We start from the raw sequence: 18,193 nt of genomic DNA on the forward strand, positions 1-18,193 counted from the left end.
CCTTTTCTCCCAAGTCACGCAGGGAGGACATTTGGCAAAGCACTCCCCTGCTTAGCCCCCCAGTCTCCTGGCAGCCCGCTGCAGCGCCCTGAACTCACAGATGGATTCTCCCGGCTCACCAAGTACAGTATGTCGGGGCGCCCTTGGCCTCCCTCCTTTCAGCTGGTGCACGCGGGTGAAGCCAGGTGCCCACCCTTGGCACTCCCAGCCCTGGGAGTGGTTTGCAGTCCCGAGACTGGAGGATCAACGGCACTGCCGTTACTCAGGGAAGCCCCGCCAGGAGCGAGGCTAAGCTATCACCAGCAATCCTGTCAGCCCTGCCCCGTCCCCTCACTCAGCTGGGCTGTGCTTCAGTGTATGTTTCAACAGGTAAGGCTAGTATAAGCGATGTACGGCTCCAGTGGTCATGGTGCCGTACACACCCTCAACTCGCACCTGGCTTCTCTCAGTGCGGTGAGTCCAAGCAGAGCCTGAATGTTTGAAACGAGCACACTTGTGAGAACGACTTCAGCTTTCACTCTTTCGCTCACACATCCTCCAGAACCCATTCCTCCCCACTGACTGCCAGTGTCTGAGGAACCCGTCCTCCCTTACAGGGACAGAAGAGTCCGCAAGCCAGAGGATCTCGGAAAGGGGACCAGACCACTGGAGTGCCTGCCAATGTCCCAGCCTCCTTGCAGGAAAACATTTTCATAGCAAAACTCCTTTTTAAAGAAATGCTTTATTGCTGCAATTAGACACTCCCGTGTATAGTACAAACAACCCCCCAGTAAAGAGAATTATTCAAGCAGTAATACTGAGAAACAGAGAACATACACAAAAGGATACAAAACTAGACATTTAGATAACTAGAAATTGTCTAAGTTAAGAAAAAGTTCAAATGTGAAGTGCCTTTTAGAAACTACACCACACATGCCAGTGTAAATTTGGTCTTTATTAACAATCAACTTCCTACAAACATTGCATCTAAATAGGTGATGAGTTGCACAATTTAATTACTTCCAAAACAAAGACAAATGCTTTTACTTCCCTATGTTTCAGCCTTTCCTTGGACTAGAGATGGAAGCTGCATATTTCAAATCAGATCCAAGCGGGAAAGTATCTCAAAAGTGTATCTGCGTTAGGCCAAGTCCACACTGTTGTGGACCTTTACCCTGCCGTGCCCAGTCCTCCTCCAGCTCTGCAGCGACCACCAGGCAGCAGGGGCAGCTCAAACCCGTGTAGGCACTACCTGAGGCTCTTGAACCCGCCCAATGCCTGGGGCCTGTATGTCTGTAGCCAGGTAGGGCACACCTGCAGGTTTTGAAACTGGACCCATAAGATTGAAGAGTGGACTGAAGCAAAAAAGGAAGAGATATTAGAGGCCTGTGGTAGGAAGAGATCTTTTACAATTTTCAGGAAAATCTTCAAATAAACTCGGACACAAAAGCCCTTCACTTTAACTATAATTTGAGGGGAAGCAGAGGCCAAATCAGAGATGTCTGGCTGGCGACACCTGAGGCTGCTTCCCTCTCCTCGTCGCCTGGCCTACAAATACCACCCCTCCTGGCCCTGAGACCTGCAAGCTCAGTCCACATATCTATTAATTCAACCAAGTGCCATCTTCTCACTAAAGCCAGGTGCAAAATGATGAGGAAATGGGGACCAATTAACCCCCCGAAAGAACCTAGAGGGCAAGCTGACACAGACGAAGCGAATACCTGGCAGACCCACAGCTCCCACTAGGTGGCAGCACAGCACAACCTTGCCAGGGCTTCGCACTTCACTGCTGGTCCCAGCGGGGAAGAGATTAGTGCTGGAACTAAGCAGGGGATCAGAGGTGCTCAACAGAACCTGCAAGGAAAGAGAAAGGCAACGAGATAGCTGTGCGCCATCCCAGGAGAGGAAAGAATGACACGGGGCTGACTGTCCACAGGCTCAGGCTCTTAGGAGCCTGGCTGGAGATGACAAGATGGCCCTTTCTGAAAAGAAGTGACAGGGCTTCCCAGGAGTCTGGTTGGGCACAAGAGCAACACAACAGTGATGGTTATAAAGGCACCTCTGCCATAGGGGGTGCCAGTCACACCGGGTGGGCTGCCCTGGGGCGATCCCCACCTAAGTACACTCTCCTCTCTGCACCAAGTCTCAGTGCTTTTCAAGTCCAGCATAAGGGATTCCACTGCGGGGAAAGGGAATGAATGATTCCCACTTAAAAATCTATCCCAGTCTTCCCTTGACCACTCACCTGCCATTAGAGGGACAAGGGGGACTTGCCCAGGGAGTTCCTAAGGGGCACAGGCATACCTGGGATTCAGCTCTCCTGAGTGGACTATCGGTAGCTGCTTGGCGTCCCCGGGCTGAGAAGGGGTGTAGGTAATTGCACTTTGGGGCACAGTGAGCACAGACATGGGCTGGATATGGCCTGGGAGATGAAGAGGGCAGGCTGACCTATTTCTAGGGATGGGTTATGACTGGACAGCACCTGCCAGGCCTGAGAAGCCATGGCAGGGCAAAGCCCTCACCCAGAGCTTAAAGACCCTTCAGCCTCCTCCTGGCTTTCAAAACAAACCAAGGGGCTTCCACTCTGAAATGTAAGGGAATCATCTTCTGTTCGCTTCCTCCTCTTAACAGGTTGGATGAAGCATCTAAGGCTCAGAGAATGGAGGGCAGGACCCCCAGGCATCTCACCCCAGGCATTTGCAGAGCTACCTGGAGAGCAAGTATCCAGGCATACTCATCTTACACTGCGGACACCCCCCGGCCTATTTTCCTGGAGTTGACTCTTACTTGCCTGGCATGATGAAACTGGTCTTTAAAAACATAATTTTAAGCAGACCTTTTTAAAGGGACAAAGGCCATTTGATGGTAGTGATTTTGGTTTTGTTTTATGAAAAATGGTACAGGAGATAATCCCTGATGACAGAATGGACTGATAGCAGGGCCAGGGGGCCCTAAAGGATCCTCTCTGTTCAGTCCAGTTAAGGCGACAAATGGGCAGGGGTGTGGCTGGGAGCAGGGACACAGTGGACCATGGCAGTCTGCGGCTCACTCCTGGCCCTCGCCCCAGAGCCAGGCTGCCTGCCTCTCTGTCCTGGGCAGTGACCCACAGAACGTGCCAGGAGCAGGGGCTGGCCGAGTGGCAGGCACCCAGGAGCACCTGCAGTGTGCACGCCCCAGGCCAGGGCCACGCATGCCTACTCCATCAGTGTCAAGCCAGCACAAACTGGAGAGGTTTGTCTGTAAAGGAACAGTTTTCAAATATTCAGTTTTGTTCTAATTACTTCCTTTCATTTAGATCTCATGAACCCTTCTTCTTCTGGGCTGACACACACACACACACACACACACCAAGAAACATTCAGAGCAGCCCTATGACATGAAGACTTGTCATAAAACAGGCTCAAATCCATAGGAATTATGCTCAAATTGCCATTTAGCATCCATTAATTCTCATAAAATGTTATGAAAAAGCCTTAGACCTGTTTGTCCTGCTTTAGAGTCACAAGTCCCTTTTATGGACACAGAGTAGATGTCACGTATCTTAGCATATATAAGGCAAAAAGGGTTTTCAACCTATTACAATGTGAAAGAGAATCAGCGTCGTAAAGGGAAGGTTTCTAAATGAGACGTTCTTTTAAATGTCAATCCCATGGGATACACATATTACAAAATAAAGACTCTCTTTTTGTAAAGTGCTTTGCTTTGCTTAGTGAATCGCTCACCACCACGCACAGAGCACCGTGGCCCGTCTGCTTGGGAACTGTCCGTGGCGGCCTCCCTGCAGTTAGTGAGGAGGAAGGCACTCCCCCCATGGCCAGACGTTCCCAAAGCTCCACTCCAGAGGGTGGGGGGAAGGGTGGGATCTGCCCACTGGAAGAGGCGCACCAGGGCCCCGGCACCACCAGCTCCCGCTCTTCCCTCAGGTTTGGCATCTTATTCTCTTATTCTGCTCCAGACTCCGAGCCGGAACCCAGCCAGCGCCCCATCACGGTGTCCCAGGCTCTCCCACCTTCCCTTCCCGCAGGCAGCTGGCAGAAGCGGAACCCAGCCGTGCACAGCTGACGTGAGGGTTTTCCAAGAGAGTCACTAAGGAGGGTTTAGAAAAAGAGAAGCCATTAAAAATAGTCACCTGCCCGGTCTACACTATTAAAGGACATAAGAAAAGGTACACAATTGGCAGTAAACAATTTCCTTCAGCTGTTCGCAGATGTCCAGGAGAACTACACCCTCCACATAATCAGACGTGAACGATCTCTGCTCCAGTGTCTTCAGGTTCTGTGCAACAAGAAGAGTTTGTGTCGGAATGACAGATTCCATGTCCATCTTTATTTTCAAAGTTGGGCTCTGTTAGTGCAGATTTTTCAAAAATATTCTTTTTGCTTGTTTCTGGACAGTTTTGGACATAGATTACTCTGTTATAAGCCTTGAGTCTCTTCCATAATTGTACGTACACTTTGCACTGAACGTACATAAAAAGAAGTCCACCAGTAAAGCCAATGGCCACAACCACCAATTTAGTCCAAAAGGGCCACTCTAGGATTCCTGGAAGGCAAAAAACCCAGTTAGCCTATCAGCAGACCTCACTTAAAATGTGAAGTAAATAACACGCAATTTCCAAACTTCCCATAACCATGGATGCTTAACTCATGGAATCTTGTTTCGCTGGAGGAGGAATGGAAAAGCGTATCCACTCCCTTTCATCCTGCTCCTCCAGGGGCCACTTGTGGAGATTCTCTCTCCGTGATTTGATCTCTTCTGACTGGGTTTTAAAAACTACCACGACAGCAAAAGAAACATCCAAAAAGGATGCCTCCTAATTGATGCCTCCCTCCAGAAGCCCAGACAGTTGAGGTCTGGGGTGAAAATCAACGTGGAGGAACCTAAGACCCACTGGGCCATCCAGGAGCCCCGGGCGCACCTTTCGTCCTGAGCACATACCTGTCGCCTGCCCCTGCTTGATCTCCTCAGCGGTGCGGTCGATGAGCACATACAAGGACCAGACTACACACGTGATGGCGATGACGTGGAACGTCACGGAGCACATGATCTTCCTGCGCTCGCTGGATGTCATCTGCAGCTTCTCCCACTGGAAAGACAACACACAGAGTGTGAGGCTCAGGCTAGTGGGCACAAAGTGCTGCGATGGGGTGAGAGCTCTGCTGATGGTCAGACTGGCTTCCCTCTTCCCTCCCCCTTTCCCAAGGTAGGTGAATTCCCCCAAACACCCAGGGTTGTTTCCTTTAAACCACGTGGCTTCAACCAGGTACCAGGCACTGGTATTCTGCTGACAGCCAACCTTCTATGCAATGAAGAGAAGCTGGGATCAAACGGAGCTATGAACTGCCACCAGCAATCTCCGTGGCTGCTTATTCTGGCAAGCAGGCAGTCAATGGCTGGATAAAAAATTTCATGGTTTTGGTCCTGATGAAAACAGCACGTTGGCCCAAGACCCAGGTGGCGCTCCCTGACCTGCTGACTGGCATGAGTGAGGGAAAGAAGGGGGTTGATGACACCACAACACACTAGCAGATGGGTCACACTATGTCGTGAAGGTGATGGCGGAGGGCGCTCACTCTTTGGTCCTCTGCTACTTTGGCAGCAACACCGTGAAATCGATGCTAAGAGTTCCTGGTACAAGCAGTCTGTGCCAGTCCCATCTCCTCTAGGAGCTCATTAATTTATTCCAAATAGCCAGATTTTCTTTTTCATTTACTGGTTTCCGAATCAGAAGAAAACACATAGAGGTAGAGAGAAAGAACAAGTGTAAACACTGCATATCCCCTGCCAGCACTCCTCACAGCCTTTCCAGATGGTTCTATTCAGGGTAAGCTGAAAGCAGAGCCTCACGGACTATTTATATTGGTCAAAGTGCCATATGCCTCCCTTGCGGGATCAGCATAGAGTGGGTACCCAATCAATGAGAAGGCTTTTATGGGCAGAACATTTTTTTTTACGCAGTTTGCGCCTGCCTTCTCTAACATCCAGATTGCTTTCTGCTATGATGTGATACAGTATCTTTATCTGGCTTCCCTCCTATAACGCTCCCCTGATTTTCTAAGACACTTTCAGTTCAAGCCTTTCACACTCCCCGGAAATGCTCACCCTACCTTTGATACTTTTCTCCAGAGACAATCTGACCTCTCTAGACTCCTTTCACCTCCCCTCTGAACGCTACTGATCTTTCAAGAACTGCTTCAACACCAGATATTCACTGTGCTTCCCCAGAACTCCAACCTGCAATGAATACTTTCTTCCCTGAATATCTGATATGCCCTATCACCATGGAAGTTAGCATTTAACTGGCACATCAAGTGCTGTTACCTGATTATGTGATTCCTCTTGCAATTTGCGTATTAAAGTTCTGAGATAAGAACAAGTCTTTTATTCTTCCAAACAAAATCTCTCCATGTGCTGGGCACACAGACAGATTAAACAGTCAATGTTTACATGGGGGGGAGCGCCGGACGAGGCTCCTCTCAGAGGAAGCAAGGACATGGGACCTGCCGAGAGCTGTGTTTCATGTAATGCCTGTGGTTCCTTTCTTTTCCCATCCGCCCCCACCTCCCATCTAGCAAAAACTTGTCACAGCTATACAGAAATAAATTCACTACGTTATCCTGTGCTTTGTGCTGGGGAGACCATATAATCTCTGCTATATGGTCCTAATTAGAGGCAACGCATGAATAGTTAACATATACAAAGTTTAATGCTGACTAAGATGTCACAAGACAGTCTCTGCTCAAGGGCCAAATGACTGATACAGACAAGCAAGCAGTCTTAGTTTTAAGGAAAAAGAAAACATTGTGACTGAATCGTCAGAAAGAGCTTCTTCCTCAGAGGCGGGGCTTGGAAATCAGTACCAGACACCTGAATGTACACACCAGCCCCCACTTCGTAAAGAGGTGAATGCAAGCCAACTGTGGCTCCACCCAGTCCCAGGTGCTAAGTCTTTCCGGCGCTCATCTGAGCGAGGCTAAAGCCCTCCTGAGGCTGGCCTTACACGTACTTTTCTCAGAGGCTTCAGCTTGGTCTCCATGATGAACTCGTACTTGCATAGCTCACAGCAGCGCGTGTCGGAGCTCTTGATCCACTGCTGCAGGCAGGTCTGGTGCACGAAGTGGAGGCTCCCTGTGCAGTGGCAGGGCGTGATCAGAGGGCTCTCGTCATCCCCTTCACAGTGACAGATCCTGCGGCGGAAGGAAAGCCAGTCATTACAAGAAGGGCCACACGACAGGGAAGATGACGCTTCAGTGGAAGGTCAGTCCCCCCAAGGAAAACGTTCAGAAACAAACATCACGAAATGACTATAAGCACGAAAACATACAAACACAAATGAAAACAATTACTACAAACTAAAATTTCTAGCTTACCGCACCAACACGGAAAGTCTGGATGGCATTTGGCATCAGAGAGGAAAAAATGATATAAGAAATGACAAAGCAGTCCTTTTGGGTAAGACTTAAGAACGTCACTAAAAGACAGAGTTAAGGCAACATGGAAGCATCGTCCAGAACTTATGATGTTCAAATAATTAGAGGTAAAATTTCTGTGTAAAACAAAACCACCACTCTACCTTTCAAAAATATCAGTGACTTGAAAAGAGGATGAACTCTGCTTGTTAGCTATAATCACTGCCCTCACCTTCACACACCACAACTACATATTTTCGTCCTCTCTCAGAGAGTAAACAGAGAAACCACAGTGCTTCTCCTGGACCTGAAAAACCATTATAAGACGCTGCAATTTCTTTTTTCAGGACCACTCATAGCAATAAGTGAGAAATTTAAATCATTCATTATTTCTAAGGGTGCATGCAACAGGATGTAGCTACTAACCTCAAGGAACTTAACAGACTTTTGAGAAACGAAGTGTCTTTCCCAGCAGCTGGAGAGCAGGTAGGGACAACTGGCCTGAAAGGAGCTGGGGTCTGGCCCAGGCCAGGCTCTCAGCTGTTTGTTTCTGTGAGAGGGGTTTCTGACCTAATTATTTTTCAAAAGAAATGATAATAGCTGATCCTGAGGAAGGGCCCCTGGGGAAAGGTTAGAATGGGGGAAGCCTAAAAGTGGCAACAAAAGTGAGTTCTGAAAGCCTCTGGAGGCCTGACAAGGACGCTGCGCCCGGGAAGGTAAGGTGGGGAGTGGAGTCAGGACCTGGGCAGAGGTGACTACATCAAGTTACAAACAAGGAAGGAAGGAACTGCTGAAGAACAGCCCCTCCTCATGCACACTGTGTGGAGCAAGGAGTAAAAACAAGGTCGAGAGGGGAGGCCAATGCTTAATATCTAGACAATCAAGCTGGAAGACTGGAGATACTACTTTCTTTCTTCCACTTTCTTTAAGCAAAGGCTACTTATTTTTAGTTGAGAAGAGTCAGCTTGGCCTTTAATATGTGTAGCTTCTTCCTCTTATCCATGAAACTACCTTGGGACCCAAGTCATAAAAATTGGTTTTTCAAATGATATCAATAATCTATTCTGGAGAAAACTATTAATCCGTAACTGTGTACAGCTGCCTATTCACTTTCCTGAAACTTCACATATTAAAGCAAGATGAGGCCATGGAGGTGTGGGGAGCAGAGATGGCCAGAATGGTGGTTCTTGGCAAACCAACCTGCAGGCATCCCCTGACGTGGACACAGGAGAGATTGGGGGGCCCTTTTCAGAGAGAGGGGAAGGACAATCCAGGTCACTGTCCTTCTCCACCGAGCACAGGGGCGCCCGCAGGACCCTGCTCTTGAGTTTTGCGGATGTGCTGTCCTCAAAGACATCGTCATCTCCCATTTCATCGGAGCAGAAGCCTGCGCTCCCGGCCAGCCCGCTGGAGGACTTGGCGGGGTGCGGGCCGGCGGCGCAGCTCTCCAGCTCGTGGAACCGGTGCAGGCTGCTGGCGCTCGAGCCGCGTGACAGCGAGAACAGGTACCGGAGCAGCCGCCGGCTTCTGGACACGGCCTCGCCATCCGCCTTCTCACCCAGAAGCGGGATGTGCAAGCCCCCCTGGCCGGCTCCCGCCTCCGAGGCTGCCGAACGACTGGCAGAAAGGGATGAAACACAAGAACGCTTGGAACTGCCAAGAGGTTTGCGACTCGGTGTTCTTTTTTCTTTCTGGTGGAACCTGTTAATTCTGAGACATGGGTCTTGAGGGAGTATCAGTTTCCCTTCAGAGCAAGTTCTCTCCACATAGTCAAAACTTTCCAAAGTGTCTTGGGCCTTCTCACCCACATCATTCAGGGATTTGGAGAACCTTAGTGTTCTTCTGGCTCTGGTATCCTTAGCAGGCTTCAAGGCCTGGGCCCACTCTGAGCCACAGGAATTCCTCTTTGACGCCTGCACTGTGTCTTGACAGACCACTGTCACAGTGAGCCCTTGTGTCAGAGAACTCTGGCAGGGAGGAGCTTTCAAGACAACAGCAGACTGCACGGGACTGTGGTGACAACACTCAGAAAACACTGCACTGGAACTGCATGCAGAGAACAGTGGAATAAAAGCACAGAAAGTAAAATCAATTTTAAAAGAGAACAGACATCAAAGTGAAGAAATGAGACTTGTGTGGTAACCTGGTGAGCAAACAGCACATAAAACCAGGCTGACCGTTTGGAGCAGAGGCACATGGAGAACCAAGACCCCGCAGACACGAGCGCTTGCTCCCGGGACACACGTGAACTGGCGCAGCGCGGCAAGCAGAGCATTACCTGCAGATGTCCTGATTGGAGGGCGTGACGGAAGTGCGAGAGAAGGCGGACACCGGAGCGGACGCCACTGAAGAGCCCCCGGCCTGCAACAACACACCTCCAGTCAGTTTTCAGGAAAAGCCAGGGCACCGCAAACACCAGCTCCGTGTGAGTGGCGAGGGTCTGCCATTGCCCACTGCTCAGTGAACAGCACACGTGAGGTCCCTACAAGCCAAGGTAAGAACAAACCAAGCAGCACCCCTCTTTTCTCAGATGAGGGTAAAACTGTAGTCAAGAAATATCTGAGACTCTGGAACAGCACCATCACCTCCTGCAGATTCAGTGTCATCTATCCTCTAAGCATCTAAACGTCACTAACGCATACATACGTCAAACAGCCAAGCACTGAGGCAACCAATGCAACACAAACATGAGGCGCCTTCCCTGCCAGCCTTGCTTCCCTGACCCCGCACTCTTTAACCGCGTGCCTGGGATCGCCCTCGCTGAGGCGGGCAGAATGTGACAGCCTCTCCTCCATCACCACCTGGCGGCTGGTCCGCAAACCCTCACTACCCTGGCAATGCTCTATATACAAAGGGGAGACGACCTGAGCACAGGCCCACCAACCCAGAGCTCAACCCTGGGCCCAGGAGGGGCTGAGCACAGCATGCTCCCAAGGATCCCAATCTTGCGATTGTGTACTGAGAAAATTATCAAGAACACGTACATTTGGAAGAAAGTATAGGAAGAGGTCATGAGATAAAGCAGGGGCTCAGACGGGTCATGAACAAGCCAAAATTAAAGAAAAGATCCGGGAGGGTGAGGAAGTACCACGGTGGAAAGAGGAGCAGAGGAGAGAAATAGGAACAGGGAGTGTAACTGAGCTGAGGATATGCGACCACCACCAGCGGGTCCCCCAGCCTCCCCCTCCAGCCTCTGTGGGGTGCTTGCCAGGCCTCATCAAGACTGCCTCCTGAGCATCATGGCCCTCACAGCACCCTATGTGTTCCTCCCTCCTTAGGACACTTATCTTGAGTGAGCATCTGCACTTATCTTGAGGGAGCATCTGCTGCATGCAACCTCAAGGGCCACGTGAAGACAGTACTGTGATTCTCTTATCAAGAGCAAGCCAACATCTCCTCCCCACCCTCCCCAGGCCCACTCAAGTGGCCCTCAGCCCTGCTCCTTGATTCTGGAAAGCCTACTCTGGACACCATTCCCTGGCTGAGGCCTACCCCTACTCTTGCTCAGTGCCACCCCCAGGATGTACCCTCATCCTAGCACTCCAGCTGTGGGACCCCTGACTTACATCAGCCACCAGGACAACTCTCCCCAACTCCCCTCTCCAGCAGATGCACCAGCATGGGAAGAGCCAGACAGAACCGGCACTCTGATTGAAGTGTTCACTGGACAGCTATTCCTGCTCCCCAACGCGGGAATGAAACATCATTTTAAACCCAACTCAAGCTAAAGAAACTTGACCCAAGATGTTATCTGTTATCATACCACATGTATATGCTAGAATTATGCAGCATTACTCAACAAGCACATCTTCTGAGTCATCAAAGAATCCACACTTATTTTCTAAGGGTAAGTGTATATGAACATTGGGTATACTTTCTGTAAAAGCTGGTCAAAGTTCTTAAGAATCTAAAGTTTATCTGGAGCCAGGAAAAGGACATCCCCCAGATAACCTTGCACTACAGGGGGTCTCCACATTATGCCGCTACATTCCCGCTGCACAAGCCACGCCCCCTCCTCTGCTTTCTCCTGTGCCCTCCTCACACGCAGCCATCATGGGCTCCTCTGTTCTGAGATGCGCACACAGGGTCTTTACTGTGAATCACTGCAGGGAGGCAAGCTGAGGAGAGCCATACTAACATCCTCAGCTCCTACAACCGGCCTGGTCTCTGACATTCAGTCCTAACCCCGCTCTGAGATGCAGAGCCTTCCTGAACTTCTTGCTCCCTTCTTTAACTTGTGAGGGTAACCAGCTCTGTTCAGCATCCACGGGTAAGGCCACAAGCTGGCCACGGTGTGGAGCAGTGAGCATCGTCAGTAAGCCTCCCCAAGCAGACCTGGGAGGAAGGGAGGACGGGAAAGCAGGTTTGAGTCCTTGTCCCCTCACTGCTATGAGGTCAACTCTTCTTCCTCTAGGTTGCTGGGTCAAGTGTAGTCACTCAGACTGAGGTAGAGAAGGAAGCACTCTCTCCACGTGAGGAAGGGAAAAGTGCACTGCTCACGAAGAAGACAGGGGCAATACCTAGTTATCTCCCTCCCTGTTACGTTCTAAGGACAGGAGCCTCTTGAAACCACACATACTTTTCTGTATTCTGAAGGGAAGGTAAATCCTGTGAAAGGAAAGTGGCATCTTATCTGGAGAATGAGGCCCTCCCAGAATCGGTGTCCATGAGAGGAGGAAGGTCTCAGATGTGAAGCTGAAACCAAAACAAAAGGTCCTCTCACTCCTGTTTTGAACCTCAAATAATTCACGTAAAAAAGGGAAGTCTGGGGTAGAGCTCACATTATCACAGGCCCGTGCCGGGAGCAAGCCTCGGTGGTAGGAGGGAAGAGCCTCAGAGCAGAACAAAACCTGCACCGAGGAAGCAGCCAGACTATCCACACACTTGACATCCGTGATCCCTTTCCCGGGGGCTTCCCGCTTCAGGTGTGTCTCGGGGACTCACACACAGTCGTGTCTGCACTTGCAGCAGATCGGCAGGCCTGCGGACGGCGGCAGCCCCTGCTCTGTTTGTTTAGGAAACAGGAACAGCCTCGGCATCCTCTATCTGTGCTCCTGTCCTCACTTCATCGTCTCCGATCCCACAAAGAACATCATGAGACACTCTCAGCAAGTAACATCCAAGCCTCAAGAGGCCTCCCAATAACAGAGAAAAAGTCTCCCTTCTTATTAGGTCATGAGGTTATAAGGAAATTTTTAAAATCTACTTACTGTTGTTTCACACACATACAAGCCAACAAATGCCTTATCCTAGCTCCTTCTCCTTAAGGGCAAGAAAATGAGCTAGATTCATGGGGCCATCACAGCCCCCAGAGAGGTTCCTTCTCTCGCCAGCTAAAGAGCAGCACATGTTGACGTTCAGGACCAGATCTCATGCAGAATAATCACCAAAGCACAGCAACAGCAACTGTAAAGAGCTTGTTGCTGGTATCAGGCTGAGTAACATCTATCCACCTACCAACAAGGATTTAAAAGACTGGCCTGATCAACAATGGCGACGACCAAATGAAGCCAGAGAGGTTCACACACAGTTCCAGGGTCCAACCAGGGAGGTCAAGGCACGTCAAGGGGCTGGCAGTCTCCTCTCAGAGGCTCCGGCTGACAGCTGCCCAGCCCCTCCTGAGAGCAGTGGGCAGGGGGACGTGCGGGAGGCTGCAGCGCAGCACTGGCTCAAGAGAAAAGAAGACTCTCTGCTCCCACACGGTCGCCAGAGAACACCTCCACAAGGATCAGACCACACAGGACTCCACAGTTACCGATAAAAGGGGTAAAGGTTCATAACAAGAAAATTTAAAGCCCTCTGTTCCTGAAGTTCTTTGTTGGTTCTCAAACAAGACACATTCCAGTCATGAAAAAGAATGTAAAGCAACTTCACGACAAAAAAATTTTCATAAAAATCCCCTTTTTAAGATGTTGTAATCAATTATGCCAAAACAAACCTCTGGATTCTCTCTAGGCCTAAATCCCAGTTGCTTTTATTTCTTAGGAATGACAAGTTTGTTTTGCTGTCCTCAAGTCACTTAATGGTTGCCTTTCCTATTAACCCACTGTTTTAAATGATTTTACCAAGGCTGCCAAAAACGAGTAAGGAACAGAAAACTTTCCATATATCCCCTGGTAGAAGTTGGCATGCCCCCTACCTCTGTTTCCCTTTAAGAGAACTTACTGCCATTGGGAGGGCTGTCATAACAGACTCACCAAGTAGAGTTCTCAGTCCTTGGCAGGAACGTACCAGTTTGACACTGGAGGGGACTTCCTCCCTGCAGGACACCAGCTGTACCTTCCTTAACCCTAATCTTCCCTGCTTGCTTTTTGCATCACTTCCTTCCCTTGCTCCTTCTACTGCATTACCTTCCAACCTCCCTCTCAGCCACTTCCTCCTCCTTTTCTATTGCAAAACACCACTGGGTCCTTTTTCATTTACCAGCAAAGCTTATTTTAAAACATTTTGCTCCCTAACAAAAGTGAATCTGCCCACCTGATTTTCATCAACAGGTATAGGGCCACAAGAAATGGTCTGGTTGGGCTTGTTTGCTTTTAAGCCTGGAGGGGAACTTGAGGAAAGGACTAGAGAGGGAAGGCAAGATGCAAAGAGGGCTCATGTTTACAACAGACCTCAAATGAGAGTTTATCAAACCAAAGACAATCAAAAAATAGGAAAGGAAATACAGATGGCTCTTAAAACATAAGAAGATGCTTAAATTCTCTCACAACAAGAAATACAAATTAAAGCTCCAAAGAGAAATACATCATCAACAACAAAAAGTTTAAAAAAAGCCAAATACCTGTGTTGGCAAAAGTAAGGTGTAACAAGCATGCTTGCACGTTGCTTGTGGGAAAGTAATCTGGTAAACCTCCATCCTAAGACGGCAATTTCGCTGAGAAGTAGAAATGCACATCCACTTTGTCCCAGCAACTCTTCTTTTAGGAATTCACCCTCACACATATGCATGAAGACGTTTGTACAAAATTGTGGGAGCAAAGGGACGTAGGCAATCATTAAAAGAAGGGAAAGCTCATTCTGTGCAGTAAGGGGTATATGGAGGGAGCAGGCAGAGGGGAGAGCCATGCCATGCATGCTGGCATGTGCAAACTATCTGTCAATGGCTCCCAACAGTGGTTACCTGTGAAACACGGGAGAGCAGGGACCCTGGAGAGGAGGGACGTCAACTTTTCATGAAAACCCTTCCCAACCTTACAACACCTAACTATGAACAGGTATTTCCTAAACACAAATTTATTTTTAAATTAACGTGACTGAAAGTCTAAGAAGGACAATAAAACTGCACAATCAACTGTTATGATTTTCCAATTCTAGGAAAACTGGTAAAGAACTTGATTTCATGGGTCATGACCTACATTTTTTAAAATGAAATAAAATAGATGTCAGAGTGCTTCTGACATGATGATTAAGTCTTTGAGGGAATTTTTTTTTCAGTTGTGTGTGTCAGTGAACTGAGTTTCAATGTAAAACTATTTCTTAGAAAGGATCATGGCCAACATAATTTGAAAGTCATTGCACTACTGTATATCTACCAAAAAAAAATCCAAAATATCAAAATAAGTAAAAGAAGAAGCAGATGGCTAAATCAAGAAAACATGTCAGGGACTTCCCTGGTGGCCCAGTGGTTAAGATTTCACCTTCCAGTGCAGAGGGTGCAGGTTGGATCCCTGGTTGGGGAGCTAAGATCCCACATGCCTCACAGTCAAAAATAACCAAAACATAAAACAGAAGCAATATTGTAACAAATTCAATAAAGACTTTTGAAATGGTGCACATAAAAATAATCTTAAAAAAAAAAAAAAGCAAGTTACATTGTTAGCACAGAGATTTTGAAAGTGAAGGGCTCTGACAGCTATCAAGAGAGAGGTTTTTCCTCTACAAAGATGGCATTTGCCACCTGTATTAGATTTCTATTACTGTGTTAAATTACCACAAAATTAGTGGCTCAAAACCACAAATGTATCATCTGACGCACAGCATGATGGGACCCTCTGTTCAGGGCCTCCCTTCTTTGTGGCGGCTCTGGTGAACAATGTACTTCCATGTTCATTCAGGTTACTGGCAGAAGGCAGTTCCTAGCAGCTTTAGGACTGAGGACCTGTTCACTTGCTGGTTGTCAGCCAGGGGTTGCCTGCATTCCCCATCCATCCCTCCCCATCTTCAAGCCCATTCTTGCTTCCAATCTTGCACCAGCCAGAGAAAGCTCTCCACCTTTAAAAGCTCACATGATTCCATTCATACAATCATCTTGGCAGCAATATCTCATCATAGTGACTGGCTCTGGGCATCAGGGTGGGACATCTTTGGGGGCGCCACTTTAGAAATTCTGCTTACCTGACCACCTTACCTTTACTTCCTCTCAGGAGGTTAGTAAATGCAACTGCCCTCCTGCCCCCAAACTAAGAGATAGTGATCGGGTCCTTACTGCTGCTCAGCAGGCCTGATTTCATATAATAAAGCCAAACAGAGAATCATTTGGTGTTTAGACACTGTAATGTACAGACTGAGATTGCATTTCAGCAAACTTTCTGCTTAGCACAGAAGTTCCTCTGTGAAAAGAAATGCTTCATTATGAGAGCTTCTGATTTCTAAAAATAAACACCCAGTTGTATTCAACTTGCAAAATGACCTACAATTAAAGGAGGAGAGGCCAGTTCTGTGGCTGCTCTGATAAATGCACAATGACTCCTGATGAAGGGCTGTGCCAAGAATGAGCCTTCACAACAGCAATTAATTAAAACTGACCATTAAAAAGGTCAATATAGAATATATACAATATAGAATTCATGGAGGAGAGTGTACAATAAAAACTACTGAATTCTAAAGTGATTTCCATTATAAATGACTCTTGGCATTGTCTAGCAAGTAGCGCTAACACTGAATTCTTTTCTTCGGTGGCCTTTTAGCAAGAGCTGGATTTATGTGAATAATAATCTATCCCCAGCATAATGAGGGGCATATGTCATAGCACTACTAGAGGGAAGACAGCTGAAGGGACTTTCTCATGGCTCATCTTACAAAGCACGTCTTTAAGCTACTGTTGAGGATCTTGCAAACATAACTTATTTTCAATAAATTATATTGAAAATAATTTCTGAGCAAAGATGGCTTCATGTTCTCAGAAACTATAAGCGTAACCATATAAAAACCCCCAAATCACCAGAAATACCATGGTGAAAAGGCTGGGTTTCTGAGTTATTACTCAAAAGCACCCTTTACTACTACAGACTTCCTTTAAATATTTAATTTTTCAAATATAATTGAAATACATTTTTATTCCTAATAATTCTTTTGAGAAAATCCTGAGGTGCTAGCAAAACCACTGGCTTTTGACTCCAAAGTCCTCAGTCTGTGTGTATCCTGGGGCCAGTTCACTAAGCACACCACCTCCCAAGAGCATACCACCTGGAGCAGGAATTTAATCATTTAAAAATCAGGTCAATAATCCACAGGGCTGCGATGAGGATCAAATAAAATCAGAGATGCAGAAATGCAACACACACCATTCTTGGAATGCCTCCACTGTGAAGAACGCTTCCAGGTGGACTACTACTGCTTGATGGTCTGCAGAGTAAACTTGCAGGTATCTCAGGTTTAAGAACCAAACTGAAAACTGCTGGTCTAAAGCCTTAGCCAAAAACTAAATTGTAACCAGTCAGAAGGAGAAGAGAAAGAAGAGAAGAGAAGAGAAGAGAAGAGAAGAGAAGAGAAGAGAAGAGAAGAGAAGAGAAGAGAAGAGAAGAGAAGAGAAGAGAAGGAGAAAGAAAGAAAGAGAGAGAGAGAAAAAGAGGGAAAGAGAGAGAGAGAAAGAAAAAGAAAGAAAGGAAGGAAGGAAGGGAGGGAGGGAGGGAGGAAGAAAATATGGTCACTCTTTGCAAAAAGGGAGCCAAATAGCAAGACATTGACCACAGAGCTCCATCAGGGCCCAATGTGAGGCTACATGGTGTTCATGACACACATGAAGCAGGCTGTTACCATTTGATGTCATTCAACTCTGCCAATTCATTTTCCTTGTTTCTGCTGTATGAAAATGGGTATCTTGTCTTTGGGACAGTTGTTTTCTTCAGTATAAATTAAGAAAGGCACATGTGTCTTATACTTAACCCATAGGTCTGAGTAGTCTAAATCTGTCACTGGTTAACTCTATATTCAGAAACAGAGAGAAGCAGACCTTGGTCTTGACAATCGCATCAAGGTGTGTGGCCAGCAAGTCACCATCCTAAGGCTGTATTTACATCTGACATGTGACATTCTGCTGTATCTCATCCTATCTAATGGCAACATTAACTAGAAAATATTCAAGGGCTCTAGGAGAGTCACTGCTCAAATTCAAACAGAACAGCAGAAATTTTAAGTGCTCATTAAACATGTCCAATCTGACTTCTACCCAGGAATATTTGATTAACCAGAGGCAGGCACATAATGCTCATGGTATCCGAATAAAATTATGCAGAGCTCTAAAATATTCTGCCAGGTACCAGTCTTCAGCAACTTCTGGAGTTTAGTGAACTTGCTTGGCTGCAGGGAGGAGGGCACCCACACTCCAGGCTCCATGACGGATGTCTAGCTTGCCACTGCCATCTCCCTGTGGTAAGTGCTGCCAATCATGAACTTGCTCAAGAAATTGTGTCACCTGGACCAAATCCAATTCCCAGGGATGAATAAGAATGCTTCCCTCAGGGTAAACTAACACCATGGCTGTGTGCTGCCCTTTCCTGCACATAAACCCTTCTTGAAAGAGATCAGCAAGACTCGAGAAAGCCCAGCCCCCACAATGAACCTGGCCAATTCCTCATATCTTA

At 47.7% G+C, this 18,193-nt stretch overlaps 1 protein-coding gene across 2 annotated transcripts in view; it reads right to left on the reverse strand.

The window, feature by feature from the left end:
- Window positions 1-712: 712 nt before the first annotated feature.
- MARCHF8 (membrane associated ring-CH-type finger 8) overlaps window positions 713-18,193 on the reverse strand; it is a 116,970-nt gene continuing 99,489 nt past the window's right edge. Inside the window, exons 5-9 of one of the 2 annotated variants that reach the window (XM_057735093.1) lie at window positions 9,667-9,749; window positions 8,589-9,434; window positions 6,986-7,166; window positions 4,918-5,065; window positions 713-4,521 (exon numbers count right to left, since the gene is read on the reverse strand). In XM_057735093.1, coding sequence (XP_057591076.1) covers window positions 4,217-4,521; window positions 4,918-5,065; window positions 6,986-7,166; window positions 8,589-9,434; window positions 9,667-9,749 — 1,563 coding nt within the window. In that variant the 3' untranslated portion in view covers window positions 713-4,216. The remainder of the gene's footprint in view (window positions 4,522-4,917; window positions 5,066-6,985; window positions 7,167-8,588; window positions 9,435-9,666; window positions 9,750-18,193) is intronic. The other variant, XM_057735092.1, reaches the window with a different exon arrangement.

The sequence above is a fragment of the Hippopotamus amphibius genome, chromosome 5 (assembly GCF_030028045.1).
Source record: "Hippopotamus amphibius kiboko isolate mHipAmp2 chromosome 5, mHipAmp2.hap2, whole genome shotgun sequence".
NCBI classification, from domain to species: domain Eukaryota; kingdom Metazoa; phylum Chordata; class Mammalia; order Artiodactyla; family Hippopotamidae; genus Hippopotamus; species Hippopotamus amphibius.